The 12018-nt window shown below is 34.7% G+C and overlaps 1 protein-coding gene across 2 annotated transcripts in view; it reads right to left on the reverse strand.

The window, feature by feature from the left end:
- LOC133790355 (linoleate 13S-lipoxygenase 2-1, chloroplastic-like) overlaps positions 1-11764 on the reverse strand; it is a 36518-nt gene extending 24754 nt beyond the window's left edge. The window contains exons 1-9 of one of the 2 annotated variants that reach the window (XM_062227962.1): positions 11281-11725; positions 9818-10107; positions 9473-9710; positions 8372-8692; positions 8155-8240; positions 7918-8034; positions 7501-7808; positions 7142-7408; positions 6172-7067 (exon numbers count right to left, since the gene is read on the reverse strand). In XM_062227962.1, the coding sequence (XP_062083946.1) occupies positions 6302-7067; positions 7142-7408; positions 7501-7808; positions 7918-8034; positions 8155-8240; positions 8372-8692; positions 9473-9710; positions 9818-10107; positions 11281-11671 (2784 nt within the window). In that variant the 5' untranslated portion in view covers positions 11672-11725 and the 3' untranslated portion in view covers positions 6172-6301. Of the gene's footprint in view, positions 1-6171; positions 7068-7141; positions 7409-7500; positions 7809-7917; positions 8035-8154; positions 8241-8371; positions 8693-9472; positions 9711-9817; positions 10108-11280 lie in introns of those variants that run through there. The other variant, XM_062227963.1, reaches the window with a different exon arrangement.
- Positions 11765-12018: the final 254 nt, after the last annotated feature.

Consider the following 12018-nt stretch of genomic DNA (forward strand, 5'->3'; position numbering starts at 1 on the left):
AGCCTCAAAATGCTACCATCGTTTTGAAATATCTTTCCAAACACCTAGACCAAGCCAATCACAGCACCCTCCAAACACCAATCCCAACCAACCTTCAAACAATCAACAAGCCTATTTTTCCACCACTGAGAATCACAATGATCATTCCTGGTATATAGATAGTGGAGCTACAAACCATATTACCTCTGAAGCATCGAATCTGCAGCACAAAACTGACCCAAAAGGTATTACACATTTGCTTGTTGGTAATGGCTATCCTCTTCCTGTAACTCAATCTGGTTTCAGTAAGATTTCCAACTCTTCTGGTTCTCTTTTACTTGATAATATTCTTTGTGTCCCTGAAATTTCTAAAAACCTTTTATCTATTTCTCAACTAACCAAAGATAATCAAGTGTTTGTTGAATTTTATGCTAATTACTGTGTTGTGAAGGACCTAATAACGAAAGCAGAGCTGCTTCGGGGAGTGCTTAGCAATGGCTTGTATCAACTTCATCTTGCTGCAGCGTCATCTTCACATGTCAAATCATCTGTGTCCAGTTCCCTTTGTTTTTCAAATTCCTCCAAGAGCAGAGATATTGCCAAATTTCCTAAAGCTTCAGTCAGTCAAAAGTACCCGAGTCAGTCTGTGTCTTCTACAACTTGTCAATCTTTATTTGCTGACTCTGCTTTTAATTCCAATATCAATGTGTGGCACATGCGACTTGGCCACCCTAATGTCAATGTAATGAAACATATGTTAGTAAAAGAAAATATTTCGTTCAAATCTGTTCCCACTTTCTGCAATGCATGTCACATAGGGAAATTCAAGCATAAACATTACAGCACATCATATACCAAAACAAACTCTCCACTTGAACTTGTCCATTCTGATGTATGGGGGACATCCCCAATTCTTTCCAAAGAAGGGTATAGGTATTATGTGCATTTCATAGATGATTTTTGTAATTTCACTTGGATTTTCCCTCTTAAATTGAAATCTGATGTTAAGTTCATCTTCATTAATTTTCAACAGTTTGTAGAAAGAAAGTTTGACACAAAGATCAAAACTCTCCAATCAGATTGGGGAGGAGAATACAAGAGTTTAGCTCCTTTTTTAACTTCCATTGGTGTTCACTTTCAACACCCTTGTCTTCACACACATGCACAAAATGGAAAATCGGAGAGAAAGCATCAACACATTATTGAAATGGGGCTAACCTTACTCACGCAAGCCTCCATGCCTTTAAAATTTTGGTGGGATGCCTTCAACACATCCACTTTTCTCATCAATCATCTGTCTACACCAACTTTAGATCACAAGTCACCTATTGAAAAATTATTTCGAGTCACTCCTAATCTTAAATTTCTCAAAGTTTTCGGATGTGCGTGCTTCCCTCACTTGCGTGCTTACAATAATCACAAACTTGATTTTCGATCTTCCAAATGTGTATTTCTTGGTTACAGTCCTAACCACAAAGGCTATAAATGCTTACATTCCAGTCGTCGATTATACATAGCTTCTAGTGTCTCCTTCAATGAGCTTGAATTCCCCTTTGCTACAGGTTTCAATGATACTACTCCTTCTCAGTCCAATAGTTCCTCGTCATCTATCTCATATCATCATTGGCTTCCCTTCTTGTCCACTCCTAACATTTCTCCTCATGATGCAGCTGCTGTTGATACAACTCCTTGCTCTCCAAACCCCGTGGCATCCTCTCAGCATTCTTCCTTGGGTTCTGCATCAACCAGTAATCAGCATACACGACAAGCATCTGTTGATTCTTACCTTGCCATTCCTCTTGCCGTTCATCTCCCCATTGAGCCCTTATCTCCCTCAACTTCCTCCCCTCCTCTTCCCTCTCCCTCACCCAATACTGTCCCTGCCCCTGAGCCACTCCCTGTTCCCTCTCATCCTATGGTTACTCGCTCAAAAGCTGGTATTTTTAAACCCAGAACCTTTCTAGCTTCCTTGCTGAAAAACCCGAAACTCCCTGCCTTTTCACTCAGCATTCCTGAGTCTGCTGAACTTGCCTTAACCATTCCTGTTTGGAAGAATGCAATGGATTATGAGCGCGATGCTCTTGTTAAAAACCGCACTTGGACTTTGGTCCCTTGGCAGCCTCACATGCATATTGTGGACAACAAATGGGTATATCGCATCAAGTTCAATTTCGATGGATCTGTTCAGCGTTTCAAAGCGCGCCTTGTAGCTAAAGGATTTCAACAACAACCTGGGGTTGACTTCTTTGAAACTTTTAGCCCCGTTATCAAACCATCCACTATTCGTGTCATCCTTTCTCTTGCTGCTTGTTTAACGCCCAAAATGTGACTACACTAAGCGGTAGTTGTAGTAAGATCGGGCGGTCGATCCACAAGGAGGTAACCTAAAATCAAAAGGTTAGTAGAAAATAGCACAAAAAGTTAGTAACAAGAAGTAAATAAAATTGTAAATGGAAAGATGTTTGAGATTTTGGTATTATATTTTGATAAAGTGATGAAATGAGATAAGTGAAATAAATGTAAGATGTAATCAAGAGTTTGAGAAAATGAAAGGTTTCAAGAATCATCCATATGCTTGTTTAGTTACTTGGTTACTTGATTTACAAAAATACACAAGTAAATAGTTCACATCCCAACATTTACTTGGAAAATCTAACATTAAAGTCCATAGTTTTTCTAACAAAAGTTCATTTGAGTTATAAAGTTCTTTACTTTAAAAGCACAATGTTAATCTTATGAAAAATCTAAAAATGACAAAATACCCAAGGGCAATAATGCAATAGAAGATTAAACATAAAATTATGTATCAATATTACTTTTACTAATTAGAAGCACATAGAAAGAGCATGACTAATCCTATATACTATTAGCATAAGTAAATAGAGATAACAAAATAAAGATAGAGATGAAAGAACATAAATAACTCAAATATATTACATTAAGAACATAGTAAATCAAAGTAGCAAAATAATATCACTTGCATATGGAATCATCCCTAACCTTCCTAGGAAGATTAGGCCATTATGCTCATGATTCTCACAAAATTCTAAGAAGAAAATATGAGAAGAAAGTGAGTGGAAATTTTGCTATAGTTTCTCTACTCTAAAAATTACATGCCAAATGTGAAGAAAGTGTCCTTATTTATAGATGGAGAGAAGGACTAAAAAGAAATTAAATAACAATTTGGGGTTTACAAAATAAATCTGAAATTTTAATAATAAAATATGATTTTGAAAAATCAAATCTTATTATTAATATTAACCTAGCTATTTTGGTGTATGGTCAAATGCCATTTTTCAAAAACACCAAAAAATATGAGCTTTAAAGCTCAAAATGGTAATTTTGCAAGGCCCAATACCCACAAAATATGGGTTGAAAGTGGCTGGTGGCAGCTGGTCCATTGACCAATTTCCAGCCAATGGGAGTGCGACACATAGGCAGCTGGCTGGGGTGAATTGGGCCTTCATTTTGGGGTTTGGGCGTGAGAGGCTGTTGGAGAATTGATGCATGGTGCTGGGCTTTGTTTGGGCCGCTGGGATGGATGGTCACGTTGTACATAATATGCATATATGCATATATGTGGGTCAATGCAGGGCTGATATGTGGGTCAATGCATATATGCATATATGATGGTCACGTTGGCCTGGTCTTCCGGAAAGAAGTTGAATTGATGGGCATTGCTAAAGATGGGAAATGATGGGCATTGCTACGTGGCGCATGTGGACTGGCTGGCAGGAGTGATGCTGGGACACGTGGCGCAAGGACAAGGCGCCACATGGTGCTGAAGTTGGAGAAAAAGGCCAGCGGGCCTGGGCTTTCGTTTGGGCCTTAAGTTACAAAAATACAAACTTTTCATCATTTCTTCAGTTTTATTTATTTATTTCTTCTTTCTTTTTCTCTATGCCAAAATGCACTTTAATTCCTACAAAACAACAATAAATTAAATTCTAATCAAATATTTTCATTTATAAAATAAATCATATTAATTCTATGAAAATATTAATTAAAACTTAATTTATTTTGACAATTAAAATCAACAAATGTGCATTTTTCACCACTAATCACTGCTGCATATCATTGGGATATCCAACAGATCGATATTGATAATGCTTTTCTCAACGGGACATTGGAAGAAGATGTTTATATGTCTCAACCTATTGGCTATGTTGACCCGCAATATCCCACTGCTGTTTGCAAGCTTAATAGAGCTATTTATGGGCTTAAGCAGGCACCCCGTGCTTGGTTTGATACACTTCGTACTGCTCTGTTGCAGTTTGGCCTCCACAACTCTGTCTCGGACAATTCTCTCTTTTATCTTGCTGATGGTGATGCTCGACTCTATGTTCTCGTTTATGTCGACGATATCCTCTTAACAGGAAACAATTCCAGCCGTGTTCTTCATATTATATCGCAACTCAACACCAAGTTTGCTCTCAAGAGGCTCGGTACAGTTAATTACTTTCTTGGTTTTGAGACAACTAGGGGGCAAGATGGCATTCGCTTGTCTCAAACCAAGTACTCTCTTGATCTCTTAAAAAGAACTCACATGCTGGACGCCAAGCCATGTCCTACACCAATGATACAAAGCAATAAACTTCATCTCAAAGACAGTCCACCGTTTGAAGACATCACTCAATACTGAAGTGTAATCGGTGCACTGCAATACCTTACTCTCAGCAGGCCTGATATTGCATTCTCTGTAAACAAATTAAGCCAATTTCTTCAGGCTCCAACTCAAAATCACTGGTTGGCTTGCAAACGAATTCTGAGGTACATCGCAGGGACAATAGGAGAAGGAATCCAGTTCACTAAGGCTGTCAACCATACAATTGAAAGCTTTTGTGACTCTGATTGGGCTAGCTCTCTTGATGATCGAAAGTCCACATCTGATATTTGTGTTTACTTTGGTGGAAATCTAATAAGTTGGAGTTCAAGAAAACAAAAATCAGTTGCCAGATCAAGTAGCGAAACAGAATACCGATCCTTAGCCCAAGCATGTACTGAAGTCACCTGGTTACAGTCATTGTTCACTGAGATTGGAATAAAACATGACATGCCTACCATCATATGGTGTGATAATTCTGGAGCACGCCAATTAGCCTCAAATCCAGTCTTTCATTCCAGAACTAAACACATCGAAATAGATGTGCATTTTATCCGAGACAAAGTGTTGAACAAATCAGTGGAGGTTAGATATATCCCTACAGAAGAACAAATAGCAGACATATTGACTAAGTCATTGTCAATTTCAATCTTTCATTATCTCAAAGACAAGCTGACTGTTAAGTACTCACCACAGCTCAGCTTGAGGGGGCATGTTGAAATGAAAGGATTGAATTCAACAAAACCATAGGAGAGTTAACTCTGCTGACTCAGCCACGATCAGCTCATTACCGTTGCAGCAATATTGGTGAATATTCACCTTTAACCAATTCAGTGGTCCCCAATGATTGGGAATATTTTTCTGTTATGAATCAGCCAATAGAATGGCTCCTCGTATACCCCTCTCTGTATATAAATATAGTATTATTCTTCTGTAAAAATTTGAGCAGTGAGCAAATCAATACAACAGTATAGAAAAGGAATTTCATACTTTGTACACTCTGTTTTTTACCTTTTCAGCTAACAGTGATATGGATTTTAAAATTTTAAAACTTTGTTTTTTTTTTGAAAAAAATTCATTTATACCTTAAAACTTTTTAATAGTACTATGATGTATATATATATAAAAACTTATTGTCGGATCGGGTCTGACCCGACCCGGATCATCTAGGTCATTTCAGATCCGATCCGCTCCATCTATTGGGTCGGATCGGGAAGGGGCGAGAGTATATTCGGGTCTGGTCGGATCACTACTAGAGCGGATCATATCCGCCCCATTTACATCCCTAGATGTCACTCTTTCATGACTTATTTAGTTTATTACATCTCCAATTGTAGTTTGGATGGAAATTAAGGAACTTCGGCTCTGTTGGTTGAGATAATGTTTGTCCGTACGAGCTAGTATAGACCACTAAATATTAGAATATATGAAAATGATAGAGTTAGTGATAAGGGAAAAATAACACAATCTGTAGATAACAGTATTGGGCCATTTAAATTACGTACACATTATTAATATTAGCATATATAATATATTTTATATTCAAGGAAAGTCGTTTGTCAAGGAAAATACATATGTCCATTCATAAATTAATTAAAGAGATACGTCAACAATATTATTATTAGGATTATAATAACACGTGAAAAGAGCCCACATTATTATTTGAGAGTAATAATACTATAATTATATACAAAACTTTATAGAAATATTTAAATTTTTTTAAATGGATATACTATAGGGAATGCCCATGTTAGTGACACCAGGCTTTGAAAATGGCTTGAGAAGCTCATAAGCTAAAATCCCAGCTCCATGTCTGTTCCTCAAATCCTCATTATCATTCTTTTCATTAATGAAGCTTTCAATCTCCTTCATCCTCTTATTGAAACGTTTAAAAGCATCCACTATAGCAGGATCCGATCCCCAAGAGTCCTCCATCTCTTCCCCAATATACTCTTCATCAGGTGAGTGAGTAGACAACACATCCAGAACAGCCACCGTCAGACCTGCCTGTAACTGAGTAGGCAAGCACTTCAAAAGCGCGTCTTCAGGACTATTTTTGAAGTCTTTCCAGGCATCCGGGTTGTACTCCTTCTCTTCTGACGGCATAACAGTTCTTGTGATGGTCGGCCGGTTAGGGAAATAACCGGCGTAAGCATACTGTCCGAAGTTGACAGCTGCGTGGTGAGCAGAGGCTGTCCATGCTATGTTGGTGACGATGTCTATGAGGTCTTGCTTCGTCTTTAGGTCCGGCCACCCGGGTGCGTCCTTCTTGTCAGCATGACCTACGGTTCTGATCTCAGTCCACCACGCTTGTAGCTCTTCGTCACGCTCCACCTCGCTTGAGCTAGCATAGTAATGGTTCACGTAGTCTGTGACCCATTGTTTGATAGAGCTCCATATGAGAAGACCATCGTTGGCATAAGGGTAATCTTCAATTATTAACCTTAGACCATGTTCACTATTCTTGTCCTCAACAGCCATTCCTCTACAAATAATGAGGCCAATATTATTGATTTGTTTCTTTATTTGTTAATATGATGTAAATAATAAGGTACATACCTATTGATTAGGTCAGCTGGCAATGCTTGTAGGTCGAATCGCCATTGTTTGTCATAGATAACAGAGCTCAACTCCATAGAATACTTTCCTGGCGCAAATGCCGTTTCAATGACACCACCTGCATTAATCAAACTTTCTCGAGCAAGAGCGTTAATCTCCATTGTGTATCTGAAATGTGGCTTCAACAATCTATGGATAGGATGCATAGCACTGAGCTGTCTGTTTGTTGCAATTATATACGGCTCTACAGCACAATGTGTTCTTAGCCTACAAATGTATCAAGTTTTCACATTAAATTAATAATAATAATAATAAAAAAAAAACTATTTAACACAAATAAAAATGTTACACTTTTATACCAATGGCTAACAAGTTGATGAACACCAGAATCATGGGCAAGGACATGAGCTTTTGCAAGCCTCCAAAGCCAAAGATCAGTAGAATGCCAATTGCTTATTGGGGTGTAGACTTCCTTCCATTGTGGCTTACCATCCATTGGTGGCCGAGTCAGCTCAATGGCCAGAGGCAACAATGTACCGTAAGGAGTCAAGAAAAATAGTGTTCTTGATCCATATAGAGTTTTGTTTTTGAGTTTCCTTACTTTGCTAACATATGGTAATAATACATCATGGTAATCCAACATGAACAACTTCTTTTCTTTTAAAGCCTGCATAAATATATATATATATTTATATATATAACACTAATAAATTTCATTTGTATAATTGCAAAAGTGGACATGAATTTTTTTTATATATAATTGCTATTGTGTGTACCTCATTAATATCATTATAGCCATACACTTTAATCAACTTCTCAATCAATTCTGTGGTGATTTTTGACTCTGGTGGGCCATACACTGAAGGGTCGAGTTCACTTTTGAGTGGCCATTTCTGCATAGATTTTGGATAACATATATCCCAATAAAAGCACAACAATAAATTATTCTATATTATTTGTCCCTCAAATTAACACAACAATATACATATATATATATATATATATATACATACCTTGACCAATTCAATGCAGCAAGGGTTGAGACCCGCAAGAGTTTGTCTAGAAAATTCTTCATCTCTAAACCAAAAGAATTTGTCCTCTAAACATGTATACACATACCAAAAGAAAAAAAAACAAAACCACACATATTATAATTATAATACATACATTAAAAAAAAAGTCATATAAATACATATATATATAGATATATTTATAAGTTACAGTGCTTACTGTCCATTGTTGGTGGCTGCTCAAACTGTAAAAAATCATCAACATCCGAAACAGCTTTGTATATTCTGGCATTGACATTTTTGATGGTTTGCATCAAGTCTCCATTGGAATTAGGAGGAATTTTAATGCCTTCATCATAGAGCACATCTATGGCTGTGAAGTATGGGAAGTTATCGTCGATTAAGACTTCTCTTAATATGGGTATCACTGCATGTATCACTGAGTATACAGTCTTCAGACTAAAATTTGTTTGTTTCACTTCCGCAAACTCTTCGTCCCTTGGTACATAGAAATCACTACTCCTCGACTCCGATAATCGGTCTGTTTATTTCATTCATTATAAAACATATTATATATATATTACAACTTCAATATATAAACAGGGAGCAGATATAGCGTTTTACAACACCGGTGCAGTTAGTATATATTTTGTAGAATGATCTTTCTAGATAGTTACAACAACAGTGTACACCGTCGTATAAATATTTTTTAGATTATATCCTATTTAAGTGTCGAAAATAGAAAAAATATACAATAGTATCGTAAAAAAAAGTAAATATATTATAGCCGCTCCTTAAATAAATATATATACATTATTTCACATGTTGTCCCGCTCCATGAGACTAGCTATAAAGAGATTGGTCCACACTTAGGCATAAGGCCCTTAAATACATAATTAAGGTCCCAAAATTAGTTTACACTTCGATTTCTCAACCTCGCTCTAGAGGCACATATAGCTAGTGTACTTGGGTATCTAGCTGCTCCATTTTAAAATTTTCTTCGTACTTTTTTCATTGTTATTATTTAAAGATTTTTAAAAAATCTAATATTTTTTTTAAATTTAAGAAAGTAATAACGAAGACCTCCTAAAACTTTAAAATCATCATTTCTTAAAATATTAATTTGTCCAAAAAATACTATATCCTTTATCTCTAGGAAATTCTTAGGTTGGTAGTATAAAATAGATTGTTTCAATTCTGATTTCGGTACCCTATATTATTCGATTTAAAAAAAAAAATTAAGATAATAATTAATATAACTATCAACTACACTGTCATATATATTCAAAATATAAATGGTATATAGTATATAACAAAGTACCATTTTCAGTTGGAGGTCGGCCAGTTCTACAACGCCTGGGATAAGGGTGTTCTTTTCCACCAAGAACTGGTCTTCTCATGTCATCATTATCATCAGGTTCTCCAAGATCATTATACACATCATAATCATATATTCTCTCGTGCTTCTTTCGCTCTCCTCTTCCATCTCCTCTCAACCTCTCCAACGCAGTTTTTCTCAGCTCTTTTATCCCACTTGGTGTTTGTGATGGTAGATATGACTGTGATATATATATATATATATGATAGTAATTTATAATTATATATAATTAAATTGAGTAATTAATGTTAATAATTAATAAGTAGATATATATATATACGTACGTACCTTATTAGAGAAGAAGATCCTCTTGTGCTGATTATCAGGGACATCACTCTTGGACTGAACCCATGAGTTACAAGGGAAATCAAGGGTGGTTGGTCCAGAGGGCAAGTCTTGGAGTAAAATATTCTTTATAAATATTTCTCTTTCGAAATCATTCTCAACGATTATAGCACCAACCTCCCCAAAATCCTTTGGTATGTCAAATTTTGCTTCGTATTTTACATCATCATCAGAAAATATGTTTAAGTTTTTCCTTTTGGGAAAGCCTTTAACCGTTCGCTCTTTTCCAGTTGCTTCATAGTAAAATAAAAATAAAAATAAAAATAAAATTAATGATAGTAATCATAATCCTTATGACCCATTGTATACAGAGATATTTTATAAAATGCCAAAAATTAATCATTTTCTCTTCTTGATTTTCTCCATTTTATTGAGATGCAGATTTGAAAGGATTAATAGTTAAATATAATAATTCTGTGTCCTTAAATTTTATGTCATGTATTCTCACCTCAAATTATACATGTTACATCATTGACATATAAACATAACAATAATTAACGTACTATATATTAGAAATAAATAAAAATAAAGGTAACCATTAATAAAACAATTTTCTATTTATTTGATTAAAAATATGAAAGCAAAATCCAAAATTATGTTCCGTAATATTAATTGTATTTTCTATTTTTTTAAATTTTAATTAAAATTTTGAAAATTTCCAAAACAGTTTTTTTTTTTAACTTTTAAAAATATTACCGAACAGACCCAATATTAATTCACTTTAGCTTACGGACATTTCATTTTCTGGTCTTTTATGACTTTTAGTCATCAATTAATTTCTTCTTAAGATATTCAAATTATTGCAAGAAATTTTTTAAACAGAAACAAATTAATTATTTTATAAAAACAAAAATAATACCAAACGCATTTTTATTTTATAAAAATAAAAAACAGAAAACAGAAAATATATTATTTTTGAGTTTAAATAAATTTTTTACCAAACGCAACCAAAATGATATAAAAGATCGATCATCAGCTAATTCGAAAGAATATTTATTTTGGTTTCCTTAAATTTTTGCTATATTAATCCCAACCACGATATTTCGATCGTGTATATTGGCCCCTTATCGGAATCAAATTCACTAGTTTCAAATGTCAATTCATATATATATAAATATATATAATTATTTGTCTTATTTAAAATTGTAAAATGAGTGTAAGTTATAAATTTACAGGTCAATTCATATTATATATCTTCATTTGCTAAAATTTGTAAGTTGTATGTCATCAGTTAATTCTCCATCAAATAAAATACTAATTGAACAAAATCATCATTTAATGAAAAACTTAATCGTTGAACTTTCATATTTTTTTGTATCAAGAAGAGAATATATATTGATTAGCTAACAAGCTAAAACTGATACATATAAATATATATATATATATATATATATTTATAGACTTACCGGGATCTTTTTCAGCACTAACAAGCTCAAGACTGAAAGAGGTTAACCCTAGAAGATCATCAAGCTTGTCTAGTCTATCTTGGAGTCTCTCAGACAATTCAAACTTCCAAAGCTTTGGAGTCACACGTTGTACGGTCACACTAGCTACAATCTTTGTTGTAGTCTTCTTCTTTGGGGAAAATAGACTAGCTTTAATGGACTTTCCAGGAGATGAAGAAACGCCATGCCTTTTGGTTTTCTTATTTGGTACAACTAGGGTTAAGGGACGTGTCAAAGACACTGAAAGTAGAGAGTTGACACTACCACCATTTCCATGGATGAATGGCTTGTTCAAAAGAACTAGGGTTTGCTCACAATGCGAATTTTGAACAACTACTTGAGGCTTCAGCATTGCTTATTACAGATATAGGAAATTGGTTTTTGGGGACTTCTACTTGTTATGAGTTTGAGCTTATATATATATATATTGTTATATAGGACGAGATATATTATAAATTTAAATAAGTTTAATAAGAAAAAAAAAGAAGAAGATAAGTCTGTAGTTGGGATGATATAATTGTCATACCTACCTTTTTTTTTTGGAAGCTACTAATCAATCTTATAGGGACGACTTTCTCGTCAATTACGTCGTCTATACGATTTATTAATTATTCTTACCTAAAAATGAACGTATTTTCTTATATAACATCAACTCTCAAGTCGAATTATTAGTCAAATTTTCATTTCACAATTTATGTA

Source organism: Humulus lupulus, chromosome 7 (genome assembly GCF_963169125.1).
Source record: "Humulus lupulus chromosome 7, drHumLupu1.1, whole genome shotgun sequence".
Classification (NCBI taxonomy): Eukaryota; Viridiplantae; Streptophyta; class Magnoliopsida; order Rosales; family Cannabaceae; genus Humulus; species Humulus lupulus.